This window comes from Lissotriton helveticus, chromosome 2_1 (genome assembly GCF_964261635.1).
Source record: "Lissotriton helveticus chromosome 2_1, aLisHel1.1, whole genome shotgun sequence".
NCBI lineage: Eukaryota > Metazoa > Chordata > Amphibia > Caudata > Salamandridae > Lissotriton > Lissotriton helveticus.
Genome location: NC_136059.1, coordinates 1,117,842,189 through 1,117,867,984, shown reverse-complemented (window position 1 = coordinate 1,117,867,984; position 25,796 = coordinate 1,117,842,189). Strand labels below are relative to the sequence as shown.

General features: G+C 46.6%; 1 protein-coding gene across 1 annotated transcript in view; it reads right to left on the bottom strand.

Moving 5' to 3' along the window:
- The window catches only part of SEC24D (SEC24 homolog D, COPII component), a 425,192-nt gene that overhangs the window by 328,898 nt on the left and 70,498 nt on the right, over window positions 1–25,796 (bottom strand). The window contains exons 3-6 of the mRNA XM_078675943.1: window positions 17,588–17,792; window positions 16,371–16,504; window positions 13,285–13,545; window positions 2,461–2,585 (exon numbers count right to left, since the gene is read on the bottom strand). Coding sequence (XP_078532069.1) covers window positions 2,461–2,585; window positions 13,285–13,545; window positions 16,371–16,504; window positions 17,588–17,792 — 725 coding nt within the window. The remainder of the gene's footprint in view (window positions 1–2,460; window positions 2,586–13,284; window positions 13,546–16,370; window positions 16,505–17,587; window positions 17,793–25,796) is intronic.

Genomic DNA, 25,796 nt, shown 5'->3' with positions numbered 1-25,796 from the left:
GTTTTAGAGCCCACGTGGCTCCCACGAGTGCTTGGGGGCATTTTGCTGAATGAAGAGCCCAAAGAGAGGGCTCAGGAGGCACGCTGGTGCCCCGATTCCTTTCCACAGCTGCCCAGCAATTAGTGGGCAGCTGCTACGTTTAGGACCCTTGCGCACTCTTCTTTTGGCTGCCTGCGCAGCCTGCCCTGACTCTGCTGGACATTGGGCATTTGAGCCCCACGGAAGGCCAGTTGGCCTGGGGGACAGTTTCATGTGTTATTCCCTTGCTTGGGGTACATGGTTAGGCCTTATGTGATTTTTGCGCAATGTAATTACTTACTATGTTTGTGATAATTATTGCCTAATGTGATTTATGCGTAATGTGCAATGCCTTTATGCCTGTGATACCTCTAAATGTGTTTTCATGCTTAGGAGGTTGTTTTGCCTAGTATAGTTATGCTAGTGAGGTTATGTGCCCCTGTGTGATCAATGCCTATGGTGATTAGTATTGCGTAGTGTGTTCCTACCTTTTACCAGTGGTTACTGGTTGTGTTTTACAATTGTTATTTTGTGATACAAGTATTCTGTGTTCTAGAAGTGCTAGTTCTACTAAGTGCTGATTCTAACAGTGGCCCTGTCATGTATATTTAATCCCCTGTAAATACTGCCCAGTGCCAGTTGGCACAGTGTATCTGTGTGATTATGAACTAATGTGTTTATGGTAATACAAGGCTATTTTTATATATAGCCTTGTGTGGAGTTCCTTTTTGTGGTGTACCTAGTGTGTTGCTGCTATGTGTGTGTGTTGCGCAAATGCTTTACACATTGCCTCCGGGATAAGCCTGACTGCTCGTGCCAAGCTACCAAGGGGGTGAGCAGGGGTTATCTTGGCGTGTAACTCCCTTGCCCTGACTAGAGTGGTGGTTTCTGCATGGCTTTGGCGCAAGCCTTAGCTAACCAGAAATCCCAGTTCTAACAATTTGTAAATGATAACTATATTTATAATGCCATCAGAAATGGGCTAGAATGATGCACATCCACAGTCAATATCATCAAGGGACTTCAGATTCCATGTAGTGTTTTGAAATAGGGTTAGAATAGTGTTAGGTGCTAGATTAGGGACATATGACATTCCTTCTTCCCTCTCATCTGCACCACATTACCCTTTATCATGTTCTCTTTTTTCCCTGATTGTTTCCCTGCAGCCCTTCAAAATAAAATAAGGGTGGCATCAGCTACCAGTTAAGTGATTGTTTAGAGAATATTGAGTCTGCAGATACACATATGGGGCAGTACATCCATATGTCATTGTAAGAGACCCTTGACAGTTTTGAGGGTACAGCAGGCAGTTCTGAGACACAGTCAGATCCTGTCAATTCTCCAGTAGTGGCGCAGAACAAGTACTCCCTATAATACACCAGAGCATAGAATGTGATTCAGATAACGAGATCACTGATCTACAGAAATAAGAAAGTATATATTGACAAAAAAAAGGAGCAGACCCAAGCGTTCCCATGTATGGAGACAGCATTGCAAATCTATAGTCAACTGTTAGATGCTTAGAGTGCAAAGGTATGGAGATGGCATAGCAAGTCCCCCCCTTTGGGAACAAAGCCTCAGCTCCAGAGCAGCTTGTCATGCGCACAAAGTTAAGCAGTGTGGTGATTAGGAAACACATTTGAGTCAAGGTGAGACCCCAATAGTGGATGAGTTTGGAACAGATACAACATTTCCTGAGGATGAGGAGAGGCCCAGACAGCTCACCGGTATAAAACCCTACTTGAAAAAGTTCAGCCTTAGTCAAGGTTTTCATTAAATTAGCAGTAGCATCACCAAGGGGCTAGAAAGAGCAACGATTATGATGAGAAGGCAAAAGCAAACTACAATACAATTTAAGCTAATCAGAGGAAAAGGCAGTAACTCCAAATACTGAAATAATAGATACACCAAAAAACAGATGTTAAAACACGTTGGCTAAAAAGCACTCCAAATATCTGTGGCCAGCAATCTGAATAGGAACTTTCTATCCATGCCATCGGCTGTAGTACATATTTCTAGATGTCTTTATATGCTTCAGTTGCTGGTTCTGCCTTCCGTGGAGCTGCTGCTGTGGCCCCATGTAATACGTTGTGAACAAGTGCCATGTTTCATGTGCCCGCTTAATAAAGTGTTTTGTCTTCTGAATCAAACTTTAAAAGCAGGAGTTTGTTTTCGGAAAAAAAACAATGGCCCTGGCTTGCAGGGCGGCAGCTGGGGCTTCACCACTCACCAGTGTAAATACAACGCTTCCCATCACTCTAAATACAGCAGCGGAACCATGGGATTGTGGGGCAAAAGCATCGCCAATTTACAGTGGTGCTCCCACTATGCCAAACTCCTTAATGTTTAAACTTCAAGTACACATGGACTACATTTGAATTTTGAGAAACAACGGAAAGTGAAATTGATCATTTCTTAGATTTGCATGCAAATATTACTTACGGGGCTTGGAACGGAGTCTGGATCAAGTTTCCTTTGTGGAGGACCAGCAAGTTGCGACTGATTCCCTGAAAAGGCATCTGGGTAAGAGAGTTGTGGCCCTGCCATCTGAGAGCCATAGTTGGTTGCTGCAAAATGTACAATAGTCCAAATATGATATAATGAAGACATTGCTGGCAAGAAGAGCTTCGACTGTGAGCAAGACTGCACATACACACAACCATTATTTCATACAAAATACGTAGCGCAATTCACAATTTTTATGTTGAGTAGTTCTCTTTCTTTTAGGTTTTGTCTTATTTCAAGCACACAGACAGCCAGGCCGCCTACAGATGCTTAGGCCTTTACAGAGCAGAACGTATTCAAGGCAGTTGTAAAAGGTAGCATCAAAGTGCATTTTAAGGTACATCCTTTGTTGGTATCATTAATAAGGGTCAATTGGGGAGCCTTTTTGTAGCATGCGCAATCAAAATGAACATTCTAATTGTATCATCAAAGTGTTTTTTGCTGGGTATGGGAAACTGTATGAGCTCCTCCCTTCAAATTAGGCATGTGGCCTTGTCTAGACCTGTATGTGGGAAAGGAGAAATTAATACTCTGCAGCGTCCCTGTATTAAAATACCAGGATTGTGCAGATAACACATGAAAAGACAGTTTGCCAGAATTACCTACATTTCTTGATCTACTTCGGGGGTTACCGATGCAACTTAAACAATCATTTTGTCCCATTCTTCTTTTGCCCAATCTTAAACATACATTTTATCTCACACTCATCTCAATGGCCTGAGACTATATTAACTGTATCCTATTTTTCTAAAAATGGGATTCCAAAAGTAAAAAAATGCTTTTTGTTTTGTTCCTTTTGGAATTTAACAGAATATGATGTAGTCTTCTGCAGCAAGGCAGTGTCTACTTACAAAGCAGATACCAAGGCAACAGTCCTATCTCAGACACGCACTAGAAAGGATCTGTCCTACCCAGAACACCTAGTAAGTATATTTAAGACAAGTCCTTGAGGCAATAACTTCTTGGTAGCAACATCTTTATTCCTCAGTTCCGTGATGGTCCATTTGCCTGCCTCCACTATCCACCATATGGCTGCTCTGCAGGGTTCATAACCTCACCCTGCTACAACATGACATAAGGTCATACACAGTGCTTGAAATGGAAAAATTGAAATGCAGGTACTCTGTACCAGAGTACCTGCTTGTTTCTGAGAAGTCAAAGGACACACAATTGATGGACGGAATGCAGAATAAATCAAAACATTCACTCCCAATCAAGAGATCTGGGTTAAATCCATAATTCATTTGCTCACCCTGCCACCCCAGTTTAGACCTGGCCATATGCAAATCAGTCTTGACCCTGTGCCTCATGGGAACAGTCCAGCCCGAACTGCCAAGCCAGATCCTCCCTGGACTGGAAACAAGCATTCTAGGACCGGTTTCGGGGTTTCACCCCTCTTCAGCCAGGAAAGCTTGATTCCAGTGGCACAGTGAGCCCAGGACCCACGTCTGGGCATACCTGGCGCACTTAGGGCGAGAAAGCAAAAGACACACAATTGATGGATGGAATGCTGAATAAATCAAAACATTCACTCCCCAGTCAAGAGATCTGGGTTAAATCCGTCATTCATTTGCTCACCATGCCACCCCAGTTAAGACCTGGCCATATGCAAATCAGTCTTGATCCTGTGCCTCATGGGAACAGTCCAGCCCGAACTGCCGAACCAGATCCTCCCTGGACCGGAAACAAGCATTTTAGGACCGGTTTCGGGGTTTCACCCCTCTTCAGCCAGGATAGCTTGATTCCAGTGGCACAGTGAGCCCAGGACTTGTTTCTGAGAAGTGCCAGTACTCTCCAATTAAAAATATTACATTTCTCTTGAGAAGTGCTGGTACTCTACCTCTCAAAATTGAAAAGTGCCGGTACTCAGTACCGGACAGTACCAGCCCATTTAAAGCACTGGCCATACATACACATAGTGAAGCAATATAAAGTAATCATAACATATATCCTGCAGTATTTCACCACAGAAAGCCAAGTGAGATGGTAAAATTCATCCTCGCAGGTATTTTACTTTTTGTAATGAAGGGATCGATCCATTTGCTGTAAAAATGTGATGGCTGAACCACTCTGCAAAACCGAATCAGTCGCCATACAGAAATATTTGGAGAGTCATACCCTGGACTACTAAAAGGCATAAAGTTGGCACATGAAAGGCAGACTAGGTTGCTAGATGCATTCAGAGTAATAATAACAACAAAAGGTGAGCCAGAGGGACGGGCAAGGCAGGAGGAATGCCCAAGGCTTTACATTCCTGAACAGACCTTTCAAATCTAGGTTTGCACAGTGCTTGACAATCTGCTGGGTCCGTTAATGCTCAGAACTTTAAAGGGTAAATCTATGCCATCACTGACAAAAACGTAAAAATCTTGGAAATGTTGGAAGTCGACGTTTTCCATGTGTCTACTGAAATAAATAGCTAAAGCGTCAGTCAAACACTTCTTTCGTTTTAATATATATATTCTCTCCCAAAGAGTCTCGATCAGTCTCGCGGTCATTAATGTCCCCATACCCACCTCATAACCCGGCTGCCCCTCACGTTCTGTACCTCCAAAAATGGAACATGAACCTGGGCAGCGGGCATGAATAGACCTTTGGATAAATTGTCCAAGGCCGAATGGCAGATTCACCCTCACATTTCAAAGGTGATACTCCAGATAAGACATTATGAGGGGCCCCGTCTCTGAAGGGACTACACATTTTCTCACAGAGAACTCTATTAGGATGTGCTAAATGTGAACTGAAACAAAGGCACACCTATTGCATTACGGAAGACACCTTGTGCCCCTCCCTGTCATATCTATAGGAGTCTGGTTGATTCCCAATGCAGAGATTCAGTCATTTGACCCCAGACATTTAAACTTGGAATTTGAATAACTTCATTGATCACCCATACGGAAATCACATTAAAACAAGCATTTACAATGCAATGGTTTCGCCTTTGGAAAAGTTAGAGCTATTGGCATTGTAAATGACACAATTTGTATTTATGTGTTGGTTTTGAAAACAGATAAATAAATGGCATTGTCATTTACATTGCCATTAGCCTCTGCAGTCCCTAGCACTCCCTAGCACTCCCTAGCACTCCCTAGTCACTCTGCACTCCCTAGCACTCCCTAGTCACTCTGCACTCCCTAGCCCTCCCTAGTCACTCTGCACTCCCTTGCACTCTGCACTCCCTTGCACTCTGCACTCCCTAGTCACTCTGCACTCCCTAGTCACTCTGCACTCCCTAGTCACTCTGCACTCCCTAGTCACTCTGCACTCCCTAGTCACTCTGCACTCCCTAGTCACTCTGCACTCCCTAGTCACTCTGCACTCCCTTGCACTCTCTAGCAGTCCCTAGTCACTCTGCACTCCCTTGCACTCTGCATTCCCTAGCACTCCCTAGTCACTCTGCACTCCCTAGCACTTCCTAGCATTCTGCAGTCATTCTGCACTCCCTAGCACTCCCTAGCACTCCCTAGCCTTCTGCAGTCACTCTGCACTCCCTAGCACTCCCTAGCATTCTGCAGTCACTCTGCACTCCCTAGCACTCACTCCCTAGCAGTCACTCTGCAGTCCCTAGCACTCCCTAGCACTCTGCACTCCCTAGCACTCTGCAGTCACACTCCACTCCCAAGCTCTCCCTAGCACTCCCTAGTCACTCTCCTCTCCCTAGCACTCCCTAGTCACTCTGCACTCCCTAGCACTCCCTAGTCACTCTGCACTCCCTAGCACTCCCTAGTCACTCTGCACTCCCTAGTCACTCTGCACTCCCTAGTCACTCTGCACTCCCTAGTCACTCTGCACTCCCTAGTCACTCCCTCGCACTCCCTAGTCACTCTGCACTTCCTAGTCACTCTGCACTCCCTAGTCACTCTGCACTCCCTAGTCACTCCCTCGCACTCCCTAGTCACTCCCTAGCACTCCCTAGCACTCTGCAGTCACTCTGCACTCCCTAGTCACTCCCTAGTCACTCCCTAGTCACTCCCTAGTCACTCCCTAGTCACTCCCTAGTCACTCCCTAGTCACTCCCTAGTCACTCCCTAGTCACTCCCTAGTCACTCCCTAGTCACTCCCTAGTCACTCTGCACTCCCTAGTCACTCTGCACTCCCTAGCACTCTGCAGTCACTCTGCACTCCCTAGCACTCTGCAGTCACTCTGCACTCCCTAGCACTCTGCAGTCACTCTGCACTCCCTAGCACACCCTAGCACTCTGCACTCCCTAGTCACTCTGCACTCCCTAGCACTCCCTAGCACTCTGCAGACACTCTGCACTCCCTAGCACTCCCTAGTCACTCTGCACTCCCTAGCACTGCCTAGTCACTCTGCACTCCCTAGCACTGCCTAGTCACTCTGCACTCCCTAGCACTGCCTAGTCACTCTGCACTCCCTAGCACTACCTAGTCACTCTGCACTCACTACTCTGCGGGTGACAGTGCTCGCCATGTCGGCCGCGTCAAAGGGGTGACAGTGGTCGCCATGCAACCCATGTCACAGCGGCGGGTGACAGTGCTCGCCATGTCGGCTGTGTCAAAGGGGTGACAATGGTCGCCATGCTGGCCGTTGCACAGCTGGTGACAGTGGTCACCATGCCGGCCGTTGCACAGCTGGTGACAGTGGTCGCCATGCTGGCCGTTGCACAGCCGGTGCCAGTGGTCGCCATGTTGGCCGTTGCACAGCCGGTGCCAGTGGTCGCCATGTTGGCCGTTGCACAGCCGGTGACAGTGGTTGCCAAGCCGGCTGTGTCACAGGGGTGACAGTGGTCGCCATGACGGCTGTGTCACAGCTGATGACAGTGGTTTGAATGCCGGTTGTGTCGCGGCGGGTGGCAGTGCACCCCATGCCGGCCGTGTCACAGGGTAACAGTGGTCTGTGACAGTGGGCGCCATGCCTCCCGTGTCACAGTGGCAGGTGACAGTGCTCGCTATGTCGGCCGTGTCAAAGGGGTGACAGTGGTCGCCATGCTGGCCGTTGCACAGCTGGTGACAGTGGTCACCATGCTGGCCGTTGCACAGCTGGTGACAGTGGTCGCCATGCCGGCCGTTGCACAGCTGGTGACAGTGGTCGCCATGCTGGCCGTTGCACAGCCGGTGACAGTGGTCGCCATGCTGGACGTTGCACAGCCGGTGACAGTGGTCGCCATGCTGGACGTTGCACAGCTGGTGACAGTGGTCGCCGTGCGGCTGTGTCACAGGGGTGACAATGGTCGCCATGATGGCCGTGTCACAGCTGATGACAGTGGTCGCAATGCCGGCTGTGTCACGGGGTGACAGTGGTCCGTGACAGTGGGCGCCATGCCTCCCGTGTCACAGCTGGTGACAGTGGTCGCCATGCTGGACGTTGCACAGCTGGTGACAGTGGTCGCCATGCCGTCCGTGTCACAGGGGTGACAATGGTCGCCATGATGGCCGTGTCACAGCTGATGACAGTGGTCGCAATGCTGGCTGTGTCACGGGGTGACAGTGGTCCGTGACAGTGGGCGCCATGCCTCCCGTGTCACAGCTGGTGACAGTGGGAGCCATGCCAACCGTGTCACACCTTGCGTACCCCGTTCTTCTGTTTCTGGATGTTTACTGTTTTTGGCCGAGATTGTAAACAGATCCGACACTCGCTAAAGAAAGCTCTTTAGCGGATCAGACCATGTAATGAATTACCGCCAAAAAGCAGGGTTTGTGACATTAAAACAACAAAAAACGGAGCAGGATTTTCAAGGAATTCAGGCCCTAGACAAGGAGAAGAAGAGATAAGCTGTGCAAACAGGCAGGCATGTCTTGTAAGACGCAGGCCCCTTTAAAGTGCCCAAGAGCAAACATGCTGGGGGTATTGTGATGCCTGGGTGGCATACTTACAGTTCCCCTCTAGCGCTTGTTAACACAGTATGTTTTTCCCAGGCACTATAAATAGCTGATAATGTTTCTCTCCTTTTTAATGACACTCTGGTTGCAAAAGCTTAATAAATGGAAACCTGGGGCGAGAAACACGGCCCTTTTATCAGTTATTTAAGTGCCTGGAAAAAATACTGAGGTTGCAAGCGCTATAGTAACACAATTTATGTTTAGAATGCTTAGTATACATTTTTTTTAATTACAATCTTTATTGTCTGTATTAGTTGTAATCCTGGCTCACGTCTATTGGCCTGACTGGGCAGAAGCATCAGAACACACGGTTTGTGAGGGGAAAGCTCAGGAGTGGATGGGCACGTGGGATCTCGGAGGGCGGGGGGGGGGCTCCAGTCCAGTCCATACGACGAGAGATGGAGGCCTGGGGAGGAGAGAGGGGCAGATAAACAAAGAGACCAAACAGTGAATGTGCATAAGATTGACGGGCACACGGACAGCGGGAGGGGGGACGGGCACACGGACAGCGGGAGGGGGGATGGGCACACGAACAGCGGAAGGGGGGGCGGGAACGGGCTCACGGACAGCGGGAGCGGGAACAGACAGCGGGACATCGCGCAACCCACCCCTGCAAAGGACACTTCCGAAATGGCGAAAACAAAGTTAAAAAAAAAACACGCCCACAGCCGTATGACGTGGGCAAAAGCCTAAAATTCTCGGGAATGCCCACGAATCTGCTCCGGCATTGACGGACAGATCTCTGTTCCAATGGCTAGCCTCCATATATGGAGCTAGCCAATGGAACAGAGGGGCAGGACTACACACACATACAAAAGATTTCGCCTGCGCGAAACGCTGCTTGCGCAGCTTTTGACAGGCGAAACCTAAAAATAAAAGCTCTGGGTACAAGTGGATAGGTGCATGATGTAAATGGTTTCAAGTGGTGAGGTCCGACACCCATTTCCGAGGATACCATTCTATTTTCATTACCACACTTTGACCCAGAGCAAGAGAGAGAAAGGGAAAAAAGGGAAAAACATGAAGGAAGAGAAAGTCGAGGAAACTGTGACAAAGTGAATAAGCAGGGATAAAAAAGATCCTGCAAAAGTGAGATAAACAGGCAAATGTATGGCGGTGGAATAAAGGGGCATGAGCTAAATCAAGACTTGACAATCTTGGTGGAAGTCTACAAAATGGAAGTTGGGCACCTGCAGTTATTAATATATATTTTCTTTCACAAATTAAGCACAGTGCATGATCAGCTGTATTTAAAGAGAATCATTCTTGATTCATTTCTACAAAGGTGTCCCCTGCTTGGTTTTCAGCCTTGAAAACATTATATGCCTAATCCGCTACTGATCATCAATTACTGCACCAAACCCCCAAAAAAAGTAAAGCAGTGTTCAGTAGTCCGGCCCATTGTTAAATGTGGAAGTAGTTCTGCGATATTCCTCTCTTGAATCTACAAAGAGGCTGCATTCAAATGCAATTGTGTGAATAAAACATGGAATATATTTCACTAAAAAAACACAATTTCTAAAAACTCCAAATTGTCTGTCTTCATTATTGTTGTACTTAGCCCTTTTGGCAGGTTCACCCCTGAACTTTTTGCCTTTTGAATATGATATGATGTTAGTTGATTTCGGTCTCTGCGCACTTTAGCACTGTGGCCCAGTGTAAAGTGCGTGCGCTCTCTGAGTGCGTGTGGTGAGATTGGCCTGCCCTCCCTTAGGAATGCATGGGGGATACGTGTATCCATGGTAGTTCCCGATGTGTGGGGAGTGCAGGGTTGAGTTTGGTATGTGCGAACTCTTGAGATTAAATGTTGCGCGACAGTGTGCGCAGATTTAATGTGTCTAGTGTAGAAGTGCCACTTTTAGAAGTTGGCATTTCTGTGTGCAGTGAATGTGAATTGACTGTCTGGCTTGTGATTGACAGGAGCTGTCTGGTGTGCTTGGCTCCAGGAGTCAGTGTGGGTCTGCCCGGTGGTGAATGGGGAGATGCGCATGTAGATGGGAGGGAGGAGTTGCACCTGAGACCTGAATAGGGCTGGGCCTTCCCTCCACAATGCTGGCTCCACCCCCTGTGGTGCGTCTGATGTCCCTGGCCTGTCCTGTGAATAGAGAGGGGAGCTGAGTAAAACAAAGTGCTCCAGAACCAGTTGCATCTGGTTCTCCCCTTGCCTGCACCTTTGGAAACAAAGGAAATCTGTGTATAAAAGAAGGGGCTGTGACTCCATGAAAATTTTCTTGTTCTTTGGCTAGAAACTACCTGGGGCGTGCTGCTGCTGGGGCACAGGGGAAGGCTTGACTCCCTGGGCCCTGCCCCTGGATGCCTGGAGGACTTCTTGGGGGCCCTTCTACTTTTGGATCCTGACAGAGGGGGGCTTGCTGCTGGTGGGGCCCGGGAGGGGCCGCCATAGGGACTGTCTCCTTGCTGGAGCACCTTATGTGCTGGCCCCTGGGCCCTACAATGCCCTCCCTGATGCCCAGGACTTCTTGGATCCTTATTGCCTCCTTGTTGCTAAGCCGTATGGATTTTAGGCTGCCCTTGCGCAATGGGAGCGCTTTGCTTGCTTTTTGTGATTAGCGAGGGAGAGCCTGGGGCCTGAGCAGCGCTGAGCTGCAGCCCGGGCTGAGGGAATCCCCCTAGTAGGGATTCCCCCCTCCTCTTATGCCTTGCAGATGCCCACCTTGCATTATGCAAGCTTTACTGATTCCCTAGTGCGCAGGTGCCCACCCTGCGTCTTTGAATTATTTTATACATTCATACGGGTTCCCACCCCGTTTATGGGAGCACAAGCGGGTACTCACCCCGCTCCTAGCTTTATTTTTCTGACTGAGGGTGCCTACTCCACGGTATTGCGGGGAAAAGAGATCGCCGCCGCACCCCCGCGGCAAAGCAGGAAGTCAGGCACCGTAGTTCCTGACGCAGGCGGGACTTCCGGTTTCAAGAGGGAAGTCCCACGCCCGCCGACGCAAGAGAAGGGAGAAGCGGCCGAGTAATGGCCTTCTGCGGCCCGGGGCTCCCGTGAGCTGTGGAGAGCCCCGGGCCGCCAGCAGGAAGCAGCGCGAGTGTTGAGGGGCTCTAATGCGCTGGAGGGAGCCCCAGAAGTGGAGTCCTGCCCCGAGCCGGTGAAGGAGAGACGCCTCCAACAGCAGCCCGGTGAGTCAGGGCTGGACCGGGTGGGGAGAGGCAGAGTTTGAGAGGTCTCGCCAGGAGAGCGGGCCGCTCCAGCGTGGCACAAGTTATTTTCTTTTTGTATGAGCGGACCCGCCATTGCGGGCCGCTCCACCGATGCCCACCTTTGGTTTCAAGGGCCCCGTGGGGGTCCTGAGGTCCCGGGGGCCCGTGTTCCCTCAGAGCCATTGCGCACCAATGATGGGGCATTGCTTTGTGTTTTAAGTGGCCCCGTGAAGTGTCAGTGAGGGCTCGTGGTTGTTCCCAGAGCGGACCCGCCGTTGCGGGCCGCTCCAACGTGGCCCCAGTTGTTTTAGAGTCCCGGTTAGCAGGGAGAGTGCACAGAGAGTGCAGTGCTCACCCAACGTTGGGGGCAAGTCCTCTTCTTTATTATGGCCTTACTATTTGAGGAGCCAGTGTGCTCCACGGCACATGATTATTTTCAGAGCCTGAGGGGCTCCAACATGGGTCACAGTCATTTATTTGAGGGTTAGGGAGAGCCCATGCCCCATTTGCCTTTGCTGATGCACAGCTGCCCAGCAAGTCGTGGGCAGCTGCACCGTTTAGGTATTTCTTTCAGTAGACATGTACTTTGTTAATCTCGGAATAGAGACGCACTCCTTCGCCCTACCTTGGCCTCCACAGCTGCGCAGCACTTAGTGCCAGCTGCAGCGTTTAGTCTGCCTTGTTATTGTTCTCAGCCGCGGAGCAAGAAGTGGGCAGCTGCAACGTTTAGGTTGTGCGCAGTGGCGCACCCTGGACCTTCGCTGCTTAGGCAGCAGCCCTGACTTTTATGTACATAGGGCATTTGAGCCCCTTTGTGGATGGCCAGTTGGCCAGGGGGATGGTTACATATATAGGGCGCCAGGCCCTAATGTGATTTGTGTGCTAATGCTTTTTGGGTGCTAGGAAATGTATTGCATATAGTATGTTTTGTGCACCCTCTTTGATACCTCTAAAATATGTTTTGTGAGTATGAGGTTGTTTTACCTATTTTGGTTTGTGTTAGGGAGATTATACTTCCCTGTGTGATTTACGCCCCTACTGTAATTTTTACTTAGGTGGTTAGGGTCTAATGCATTTAGACTTGTGGGATACTGTGCCTGTTATGATTTATATTACAGGTTGACGCTGAGAATAGTGTCTGCTAGTGATTACTGGCTGTGTTTTAAGTTCATATATATTATTTTACTATTTCTTTACCAAGTTCACTCTGTGATGATTCTGACAGTGGTCCTTATGGCCCTGTCAGGTGTACATAATCCCTTGTAAATATTGCCCCGTGCCAGTTGGCACAGTGTACATAATGCGTTTACTATTCTAATGTGTTTTGAGAATACAAAGGCTATTTTTGATATAACCTTGTGTGGAGTTCCTTATGTGGGGGGCCTGGGATGTTGTTGCTGGTGGGTGCGTGCGCAAATGCTTTACACATTGCCTCCGGGATAAGCCTTACTGCTCGTGCCATGCTACCAGGGGGTGAGCAGGGGTTATCTTGGCGTGTAACTCCCTTGCCCTGACTAGAGTGGTGGTTTCTGCCTGGCTTTGGCGCAAGCCTCAGCCAACTAGAGATCCCATTTCTAACAATTATATACATACATTGGAAATCCTCTGGTTCGTCTTTGATTGGTGTTTACAAGATTCATGGCTTGACCCTCTGAGCTGTCCTCACAGGCCTCTGTAACGTCCATGAAGCAAAGCTCTGTTTTGTATGTGTTTTGATATTTCCAATAAAGAAAAGAAAGTCACTTCCCTTACCTTGCTGTGGTGGGTAACCAAGGCCTGGGGGTTGACCACGGAGTTGCTGCTGCTGGAAGTTGGCATTAGGGGGATTGGGTCCAGAGAGCCCGTCTTGCATGTGCATTGGTGGTAAGGAAGGAGGAGCGCACAAACCATTCACAGTATTTGTCTGGGGTGGAGGCATCTGAGGTAAGTTCGTATGGGGCCCCGACCCTGGTGGGGGGCCTTGGTAAGAACTTGGAAGCGGTGGACCAGACGACATCTGTGGGACTCCAGGACCTGTATAAAACATGCCATCATTAGCCATGAAAATAGCAACATATTTAATCTCAGGACAACTCAAAGTTATTGTTATATTGTTTGTTTGCGGTTGTCAAGAGGGCCAGCTTATCAACAGATATGACGAATAATTATTTGCACATTTATTATAATAGATTGACTACAAATGCCCTCCACTGTTGCCACCCATGAGAACTGTCTCTCTTGGTCACAAGAGACGAAATGTCTTGCTCGACACTGTTGAATAGGCGTAACATGTAGTTTTAAAAAGACTGTGATATCATCAGGCCAAACCGTACAAACATTATTTAAAAGATGCATCTGTCAACAATGTGAGTAAGTTACAAATATTTTATATTTTATTTCTGAAAACTATGTTTATCAAATAGGTTCCCCTTTTGTCACCTGCAATCGACATAAAGACTCTCGCCTAAAATTGCATCTTAGCCACGCAAGATCCTGCAGCCGGCAGTTGTGTCTCATTCGCCAAACTTGGGAATAGCCTCAGACTCGCTTTAACTGCAGTACCCAACCGCTTAACATTCAGAAAACATAGGAAAATGCTATGCTAGACGCCTGGTCGCATGCAAGCCAGCTCCCTGTACTGTAATATCAGGAAACCCTTTGAAAGGTGTAAACCTAAGGGCTAAACAAACTTGTTCAACATAGCAAATCGAAAACGCAACATTCTAACTACACAATGTACAAATGAGACTATACCAAAGGAAAAGAAGAATTGAATAGGAATGTAAACATGTCTGCAGAAAAGCTAGAAACAGTAACTCATTAAAAGTGGCACTAAAATGGGCAGTAGACCCACTACTCTAGTTGAAGTGGATAAAAGGGCACATTAATATAACTTTAAGGATGGTCATAGAGGTAAGGGGACGGCAAATGAAATATAGTCCAAAACAAAGGAAAATAATACAGTTAGGTTGAGAATTCTTTGAGGCCATCAGACAGGAGTGCGAGAATGTGGATGCCAAGGAAATAGTTTAAATCATGGAAATAAACCTGAGGAGGAAAGGTCAGAAGTAAAACAAGGAACCTCTTTAACGGAACAGGAATAAAGGGATGGAACCTCCATCAGCATGCTTGTTGAGGACACACACCCGCATTACAGACTTCATGGTAATTTCGATATAGGTGAACATAAGTTTCACTTACATCTGAGTTATAAGTTGTGTGTAGTAAACACCCCTTTTCCTTCCTCATGCACATTGTGGCAGGTAGGACCTACAGAAATGTGTGTGTGAGGAAATAGGTTCGAAATGAATAAATAAAATGTGAGAATTGGCAAAACACAGAATCCTGGTATCGTTACCCATTTTACGGGTAAAAAATGACAGCTGGTTTTCTCGGCAGACTAATATTAAGGGCCTAAATCAGTAACAGCATTAAAACAGAGATTACAGGCTTCACATTGATATCTTGCCAAGTTGAAGGTGAAGCTCAAGGGCAAAGAACATGTCTTCAAATCCATCCCGAAACTCTTGAACCTTTGGAACTAACATTATGTACCTCTACTACTTGTGAGTAAGCTCAAACCAAAACACTAACAATGTCAATCATCCAAAATGATTTATTTTGCCTTGCAATCCTCCTACACCCACATAGAAAACAATGTCTGTGCAAGATGCACACACCACAAACAAGCAACCGTTTCTTCTGCACACAATTAATATGGTATCTCTTTAGCATTGTCTCCGCCTCCCCACACAAACACCTGGTATCTCGGTTGGTAAGAGTCCAGTGGCCACAGACTCTTGATCCGAAGATCCACCAGTGCCCCATGGCATATTAAGATTCTAGCTCAGGGTCACTTATGGAGATCCTGCCAGCTCTGCTGTACCCTGATTCCTCAACTGGTTTCTTCATCCGCCATTACCATACATGGTCTCCAATCAGTGGATTCCACTTTATCAACAATTTACGTAGGTCCTCTACACTGAAATGCAGAGACCCTGTGCTTCCAAGCTAAGATTCCGCTCTACAAAGATCCGTACATAGCAAGAAGTATGGTAAAAAGTATTAACAGGCATTCGGGCAGTACTGAAGAGTTGCTTGCCACTGCTTTGCCATACGACTGCTTGCCAGGCTGGTAAAACGGCTCTGTAAGCGAAGTATCTCCTGATGACATCTGGGTACACCTGTAGGTAACATGTTAACAGCTACATTCTGACCGGAGTTGACTATGTTCCAAGGCTAATAAACTGTGTTTCATTACAACGAGTGACAACTATTAATTATAGCGATACTAATGGCTAAACTATGGTAGAAAGCACTTCTAAAAATAGTTTATTACTAACGATGCAGCAATAAACTTCATATTCAGCCTGGGAATATGCAAATTAACATACCTTTCTTACCATTTTATAGCTATAATTCTGTACAATTCAGTTACAAACAATCGTGACTTTTTGCTTAAAATGAGAAAGGGCGTTTGAAGTGTTTTTAAAAGATCAGATATCCTCAGGATATATTGAAAGAATAAAGTAGAAAACTGCTAAGGACTATAAATGTTAACCGCAGCGCTAAGGGGGCGGGGCAGCCGCACGGCGGCCGCATGCTGGTGACGGAACCGCTCCGCCATCAGCCGCGGTTGGGCTGTGCTCATGACGAGCGGTTCCGTCATGGCCCCGCCCGCTCAATAGAACGCGCCGCGCAGGCGCGAAATCAGCGCCGCGCAGGCGCGGCGGCAGGGCCATGACGGAACCACTCCGTCATCAGCACAGCCCAACCGCAGCTGATGACGGAGCGGTTCCGTCATCAGCATCGAACGGGTTAACATTAGGAGCCACAACATAAGAGGAGTTAGGCCTTACCGTGATTGCTGATCTGCATGCTGCTGAGCTGGGAGGTCACTTGCTGTGCTGAGGCGGCACTGGAGTATGAAGGAGGAGAGCTGTAAGGTGCGTAGGAAGGTGAGGAATTGTTCCCATGATTTTGTCCAGGAAACCTAAAGAAAGAAACATTCAGAATTGTGTTTTAAACTGCCCTAAATTGATTACAGGCGTTTTATAATTATACGGTGGAAAGAAGTTTATAGGCAGAAACACTTGACTTTTCACTGGAGTCCACCCTACAGACATGAATAATTGTCCCCATTTCGCTCCACAGAGATGCATTGCACTGCAGACCCCAGGGGACACTTGTAGCTCCGCTGACATCAGGCTGGCAAAATTCAAAATAATCATCAGCCTGGGACCATCCCTGACCACTCCATTGGCCAGCTAAGCTGTGGAGATGTGTTCATCATTGCAGCTCTGCAATATTTATTTGCACCTTTTGACGGCTCATCCTAACAATTTGAGCCCTGACACCCTAATAACTGAGTCCTGAAGTCAACCGCAATCTAGTAGGGGCATCCCAAGTGGAGGGGCGCAGCCTGTGACTACAGAGGAGCCAGCAATGACGCCACCTCCGTTTTTTTCATTCTGTGTGAGATCTGTTGCACTGTGAACTTGAGGCTTCTGTCACGAAAGCCTTTCTGAAGCTCCCCAATAGGCCATAATGCCATTAAGGGGACCTTGACCTTTATGGATGACATAATTTGAGCATGGACAGCCTTCCATGTTCTTTTCGAAAGAAGATGTTGAAGTATGAGGCTCAAAGCACTTATTAAATTGAGCAAAAATGCTCGCTTAGGCGTAAGAGAGCTTTGTCAACCCCAGGGCTAAACAGGTTATTTTTCTCCCTCTCAATACATAAAATACAATCCATGATAATGAATTAATCTACAAATAAGAGAAATTCAAACCATTATATTTGCCTTTGGTAGGTACACATAAAAGTGTGCATTATCTTCCAAAGCTTTGAAATGGGACAGAGAATACATACAAATGTGCAGGGTCAAACTCAAGAAAAATACTTCCCACAACATGGGTGCAGTGAGACAACAGATCCAAAGGTCTCTTCAAGCTGCCCTAATGAGGATTTTGAATCCAAGGTGGTGATGGGGAACAAAGGAAAGCAACCATAAGCTTATTTATAACTATAATGAATGGGAAAACAAGGTCCAAACAGGCATGCGGTACGTTACCTTTGTGGTTGATTTGTTGAAATACTGGGCCCATTCTGTAGACCATTGTACGTGAACTGAGTGTTTGCAGGAGGTGGAGAGCCTATGGAACCAGGATGTGGAAATCCTGCGTTACCAGGAGGTGGGGGTCCCATGGGACCAGGAGGTGGGGGTCCCATGGGACCAGGAGGTGGGGGTCCAATGGGTGCTGCAGATTTTGGACCAGCTAAAATGAAAGAGGTTTGAGGATGAATGAAAAGAAAATAGATTCTACACTAAATTAGACTTCATCACATAATGCAGAGATTTACATTTGCAATTACTATTTAACAATGACCAACTTAACTAGGTAGATACAAAATGGAGCCTATATATTTACATTAATTCTGAGCTTTTTTCTGCAAATAATTACCGGAAAATAAATGACATCCAACATGGAATTTTATATGTCCTTTGGACCACTAAAATTCTGATTAATGTACTATTTAAAGTCTGGTAGGCCATTACAGAAAAGCAAATGTGATTGTTCTGCAAGGAATAACTTAATTTAGCAATAAAAAAAACATTCAGGTAATAGATGACACAATGACAACTAAATAAGTATATTAGATTATTTTCACAGCAATACAGGCCACACTTATAGTTTAATTTGCCTGGGTTATCCATGTAGGCAAACAGGTCTTCAAAAAGATTACTTAGTATGATGTAGTTATTTTCTCTTACAGTTTTTCGCATGAGTTACAATTCAACTATTGTAGGCCATGACCAACTTTGAAAAAAGGTATTTAAAGCATGGAATGTGAGCCCTTTCAGAGGAACCAGTACCATATTGAGATGCATAGTACCTCAAAGTTATTTCTCCAGGACAATAGGAACTCTTACCTCAGTGCAACAGGGTGGTACAGGATCTTATGAATATTAAGAGAGCACTATTCTTTGAAATAGTTTCTAATATTGAGTACCCTTTGGCCACAGTACCATATTCTCGCCTTGCTTCACAAACTGTTTAATCCTTCATGGCCAGCTAACATACAGAAGAAAAAGCTCATTTTGAAGATACATTCGCAAGCCATATTCACAGAATCTAGACTGGCAGAATTTTACCCTAGCAAAGTGTATTGGCAAACATGTAAATACCACCAATATTCCTGAAATTAGGTTAGGTGTGGATTTGTGGGTATTCTTCGCTTGGTCTAACAGCAAAAGGGAATGAACATGCACAAACTCATTGTTTTGAGGAAAATGTGTGCATCTTTTGCAGGTAGATATCCATCTACATGCAAATGTACGCTGGTGAAAAGCAGAAGTAAGAACTCTCCCATAGGAGGGGGCGAAAGGTAGCTACCCACATATAATGGAGTGCAGGACAGCAGGTGTTCCCTCATCATGGAAAAAGTGACGTGTGCAACTGCACGCCAATGCTATATTTTCACCTGGTGGAAATTATGCAAGTGTAAATGTTATACCCTGGAACACTCAAAAGAAACCCACAATTTTTACCTAATTCTTGGAGTACACCTGGGATCCTTTATGAATCCCAAAAGTGTCTAACATGTGAAGCAAACTTAGAAGAGCATATTTCTGATGATGTTCCTGGTCTCGTTTGCCAACTGAACCCTCTATGACTTGACGTTTATTGAAAGAACACTCGGAAAATGTATATAAAAAATTACCATAGCTGTCCATGCCCAGATAAACTACAAAGTAAGACTCTGCACACGCCTCAGGCTTTTCTGTCAACTTGTATACAGAAACTCTTCAGCGTTTACTGAGATCACGCTAGAAGGTTTGGCTCCATGAAAAGTACTATGAAAGCGAGTATCTATTTTTACTGGGTAAGTCACTTATGCTATAATGATGCACACCTTGTGGCATTACAAAATGAACAAACTAATAAACCAAAAGAAGACATGGATACCTAGGATCATGACTATGGGAGAGATCACAGAGAAGTGATATGGCCTTGAACACAGCTATCTGAATGAAGAACAAGAAAATGTGAGCGGGATGAGGGAGAGGGATTAGATATGAGGCAACATTGGTGGTTTAAGTTTTGCTCCATTGCCATTAGTTCTATTAAGGACTACACAGGAGATGGCACTGGGGATGGGATGATAGAAGTAGACCAAGGAGCTATGATCTGGCAGTTACATCTTGGAATCAACTGCTAGACGATAATGTATTGTGCATGATATAACCCAAATAGAAAGGAAGGAGGAAGTGGTGTTGGCTTAGGTGCATTGACAATGGCAAAAGCGAAGGACCTCACTATAAAGAGGTAAAAGTGTTTTTTCGACTTTGTCACATTTAACCCAAGCAAACTCTTAATATGCGAGGGCACTTGTAAGCATATGTTCGCCTGCAGGCATCTTGGCTGTACGACTGCACAAACGAGTTGAAAGAGAAGACAGACGCAAAGAAACAGTGAGTCAGCCAGTGTAAATGCTGAGAGGCTTCGAACACGTGCCCAAACTTGTTCTGCCCAAAGACAAGCCTGGCTGACATATTCAGAAGAAAGTGCAGTTTCCATTTTGCCTCCAGAGGCAGCCCAAAACAGCATACAACACTGTACTCTACAGAGATTCCCTACCAGGGTTCAATGATGATGGGGTACAATCGAGAGGATATTTTAAAAGACTCATCTTGGAAGCAGACAAACTACTGAGTTCACTTTGTGTAACCTTATCAGTTCTTTTTCAGTCAGGAATCCAAGGACTTTCATTTTATTCATAAGGCACAGTGAGGGGGGGCGACTAGTCGAACCAAAAAAAAGTACAACTGTAGAGACTGCCCTGACCAAGAATTAGAACGCTTCTCTCACAGGCATTGAGCTTCAACAGAGAGCTACGCTTCCTAGCCTCCATTACGTCAGAGGCTCAATCTCCAAACGAAAGGGTAGGAATACTTTCCCAGTTAAACAGCAAGCTTCTGAAACCACATGCATTCAAGAAACACACTTTGTGTCAGTGATCAGCGATTATTAAGATTTTGAGAGTTTTAACTCAATGTTTTGCATCAGCCGAGTCTAAACCCAATAAGGCTGAAATTATTCAGAGGGTGGGCTTGGGGTGATTGTTTAAAAAGAAAATGGGTAGATACAAAGAAAACTAGCCAAAAAAATGTAATAACCTCATAACATGGCGAATGGACAAATTCCCTAATGATTTCTTCGCTCAATTATGGACATTTGGAGATGACAATCCTTACAAAAGGTGATATGAAATGTGTAACACTGGGAAACAAACAGATCATCCACAATATCCAGGCAATAGGAGTAGAAACTTGGGGCCAGATGTAGGTAGCCAAATACCGGTCGGTAACGGCCGAAATTAGGTAATTTCGGGCCGTTACCGACCGGTATTTGGAAAATGAGACGTAGGAGTCACAATACTACCGAATCGGTAAATACGAGTCGATATTCTACAGATTCAGAATATTCCGAATACTTATTTACCAAATTCTTAATTACCGAATCGGTAATTAAGAAATGGTAAAAAATGACTTTTGAGATGTAGGAAACCTAAAAAATACAGAATTTCATGAAATTCAGTATTTAAGAGTCGGTAAATACCATGGATTGAAAGCAGGTGGTAACCAGGTGCAGGCTATAAAATAAGGACCCAAAATGCAACAGTGCAACCAGAATGGCGGCATTCTACATCATAGCAAGGCGGCTACGGCTACAGGCAGCTGGAGAGAGGGTATGGGGAAGGGAGGAGCAAGTCTACAGGCAGAGGATAACGCTCTTCCAACTGACTGAGCCAGAGATACTGCAAAGGTACAGGCTACACCCCCAAACCATCCTGGACTTGATCAGGGACCTCCACCCACTCCTGGATCACCCAACCCCAAGGGTGTACGCCATTCCACCCCATGTGCAGGTGCTGTGTAGCCTACACCTGCTTGCCTCTGGGAGTTACTAGTGCGTGATTGCTGCAGTAGGTGGTGTGTCCCAGAGCTGCCTGTCCCGTTTCTTCAGGAAGTTCCTTGAGGCCATGATGCAGAGAATGCATCATTATATTAGGTTCCCTGACACACCTGCAGAACTTGCGAAGACCAAAACAGATTTCTATCAACTGGCACACTTCCCTCACGTCATAGGCTGTATAGATGGCACCCACATCCCACTCTGCCCACCTGCAGCCACAGAACACATTTACAGAAACCGGAAGTCAACGCACTCAATCAATGTGCAGGTGATATGCAACACTGGCAACATCATAACAGACATTGTGGCCAAATTCCCAGGGAGTACCCACGACTCGTACATCTTCCAGAACAGTGGGATATACACACGCCTTGTTGCTGGCGATTTCGGGGATGGATACCTGCTAGGTAAATAACTGTGACACACCCTGATAGTCAATGCAGATGGATCAATCATGAGTATGTAACTAATGGCATTCTCTTTTCCACCTAGGTGATAGTGCTTATGCTCTGCGGTCCTTTGTTCTAATCCCCTACATGAATCCATCTACCAGGAGTGAGAGGCGTTACAATGTGGCACACAGAGCAACACGCAGCATCGTAGAACGCACTTTTGGACTTCTAAAAAGCAGGTTCCGCTGCCTCCATAAGAGTGGAGGTGCACGGCAGTACACTCCAATCAACTGCTGCAAAATAATAGCGACCTGTGCCATGCTGCACAATCTTGCCACCAAGGAAGGCACAGAGGTGGAGATCACACATCATGAGGACATTGATGATGGAACAGAACAGGCAGAGCCCTATGCAGCAGGAGCAGCGCCAGCAACAGATGGGAGACTGAGACGGGCAGAGATCACACGCAGCTATTTCTAAGTGAGTAAGGAGATAAAGGCAGGCTTAGTGTTTGAAGTACATAGTTTAATAGTCACCACGGCACTTTACGGATACCACACCATGGTACTACAATGTCTGTATTCCACACTGGGACTGGGTGGCCACAGTTGACCTCACCGTAACCTGTCCTGTGTGTTGAGGACATCGTCAATGTTTGCGTCCACGCACTACAGTGCGGGATGCACGAGGCTGGGTGTTAACGGCTGCAGTGGTGCCTGGGTCAGCAGATTGGCGCCTGCTGCTCCTACGAATGTCAGGAACAGGAGTGCTAGAGCCACTCCTGCTGGTGAAGTCTTCTGTGTCCCCGACTCCTGTGTCTCCAGCAGTGGCTGCCTGGTGTGTGAGCAAAACCTCCATGGCAGAGGTGACTCTTCCCATCCACCTCGACAAATCCGTGCAGCAGTGCACAATGTCATCCTGAATGGCGACAGAGCGCCGGCATAGCACGGAGGTTGCTGTGGCAAGCCGGTTCATGGCTTTGGTCTGTTGCCGCATGCACTGACGATCCCTGCGCCTCTCGGAGCGGTCACTATCTAGTTTTTCCACAGAGGGCACTCATGCACTGTGTCATGTCCCTCAAGCCCTTTGCCATGGAGTGCATGCTCTCTGTCATGGAGCCCCGCCCCCTGTCAATGTTGGACATCCTGCTGTTTAATATGTGCACCTGTCTATGCACTGCTAAAATGCCCTTTGCCTGAAGGCGCTGGACTTTCACCATGGTGGCCTCAAGACCACAGAAGACCCCCTCTCCATGCTGGCCTTCGCCTCTCTCCCGTACCCTACCGCCTCGGACACCGGCACGCGCAGCTCCAGATAAAGTCTGCTGCTCAGTGTTGTCAGCCAGCGGTGGATTTGTTGGTGTGAGGGCCTCCACATCTTCCTCATCTGACGTCTCCAGGATCCTGAGAGGGGGAACATCATGCCTCCTTGGCCTTCCCAGCACAGATGCCTATGAGGTTGGTGTGGAGGAAAGTGCTGGTGGTTCCAAATGTTGTGACCCAAACAGCAGAGGTGACAGTGGCTGTGGTGTGGTGGGTCGCTCCGGTGTAGTGGCTGCCTGCGCTGGGGGTGTTTTTTCCAGAACAGTGCTTGGACCTGATCTTTCGGGTGTTTTCTCCCTCATCTACGATGCCGGTGCTCTCTCCTCCCTTTCCTGCGCTGTACTGCGCGATGACTTTCCTGTGGACAGATATGGACAATGGGTCAGTGGTGTTGTTCACCTGTGTGACATTATTAAATCACATTCCTATCACACAATTGCCTAGTCCTCAACAGCTCATGGATGTAGTGGTGGCATGCCATGCTGATTTCTATGTTGACTGCATTGATGTATGTTCCTATGACTACGTCTCCCATGATCCAGTGCTGGTAAAAACTAAAACCAGTTCTGGAGTGTGATGCAGACACCCACATCGGGAAAGGGGGTCAGGGAAAAGTGTGGGGATTCATGACCATGCATCTTACTGCATTTTCTTGCAGCTCTGGCTGAGCTGTCAGCATCCCCGATCCCATGGATACTGTCTGGCTCCAGGGTGGATTCCACCAGCTGCTCCAGGTCTGTCAGTCTTGGTGCACGGCTCCTCCCTCCACCTGTGGCTCCGGCTTCTTTCCTCTGTGTTGCAATTTTATTTTGGGTAATGAACCGCAGATCATACCACCTTTTTTTTATGTCATCTATGTCCCTGTGTATGACCCCAATGGCATTGACCTTGGACTGGATCTCCAGCCAGGTGTTCCGTTTTACAGACTCTGCAACATGCAGAGACTGCTTGCCAAAGAGCTGGGTGTGGTGTTTGACCACCTCCTCCACCAGTACCTGCAGTTCTGCTGGGCTGAATTTCATCTTCCTCTTACGCTCAGCTCCATCCTTCTGGCCATCCTGGGACTCCATTATGCAGCTCAGCTATGCTCAGGGCAGCCTGCTCCTCTGTGTTTCTTCCGGCTCTCCACACAGTTCAGTTGCTCTGCACCTGCATGGGTGTGACCACATCCAGGTACTGGGGAAGGGCAGTTGCATCTGATTGGTTGGTTCTTCTGTTGCTTGGTTGTGGGGTGTGGTGAGTGTTCCTGAATGGTTGACTGGCTCACATGGGTTCTTTTTGCTTTTCCGAATCGGTATTTACTGATTCGGTATTGTATTTACCGAATCGGTAATTACCGATTCGGTAAATCCCATTCATTCCTATGGGCCTGGAGGACCATAGGGTTGAATGGGAATTACCGAATCGGTATTTACCGTTTGGTAAATACAGATTCGGTAATTCCCATTCAACCCTATGGTCCTCCAGGCCCATAGGAATGAATGGGATTTACCGAATCGGTATTTACCGATTCGGTAAATACAATACCGAATCGGTAATTTTTACCAATTTATTTGCTACATCCCGTTTTCCGAATCTGAAATACCGAATCGGTATGATTCAGTATTTAAGAGTCTGTAAACTGGGATTACCTACATCTGGCCCTAAATGTGTTAAGAAACAGGTGGAGAGTTTAGTACTTATAGATGCTTGGTGACTGTCTTCAGGTTAAAAAAGATTATTTCTTTTTATTTTGGCACATACAATGCTCATACACTCGCAAATATTATACCTGTACCACGGCTATACCACTTTTAGCAGTGGCATAGCTATCACTAATGTAGCCGCTGCAGTGCACTAGAGCTCAGACCTTTGAGCCCTAAGCCCCTAATAATCATGCTGGAGTTCAGAAGGCGAACGAGCATTAAGATGTCTTTACAGTTTGTTTTTATGTTTTCACATTTCAGGTGCATTCAAAGACAGAGTTTATATGCCAATCTAGTTGTTCTGACAAATTGCTCTTTTTTCTTTTAACATGGAGACCAGTGTTTACTTTTTTTCGCTTATTACAAAGTGTGAGGTTTTATTAAAAGTGATGTGAATCTTACTGGTGTGAAAGGAAAGGCTGCAGGATGTCGTTTTCCTCTATCACACAACACAATGTAAATACCTATAAATTAACTGTACATATATTGCAACATAAATAAACAGTTAACCACAAAATGAAGCATATTTTCTAATTCTAAAGTGTGAGATAAGCACATATTTTAATAGGAGCAAAACAAAACACTTAACTCAGTGATGTGTAAATGACAAGCATTCGCAGAAATCCAAATTCCGCGCATTGTTTGCGCGCTGTATAGTTTTATCAGTGAAATTGATCACTGTGCAAATTTAACAGTCATGACAATGAACAAATATGCTGCCAGTAAATGACAGTGGCTACCACACCATTCTTCAGTAATATATTTGTGATTGTGTGCTCCTAAATGCAACAACAGCTACATATCACTCTCCTTCTGAATGGGTGCGGCTTATTTGCGATACTTGTTTTATGTGTCAATCCATGAAGTTTTTCAGAATAGCTCAGTGATGTAACATCGATGGCA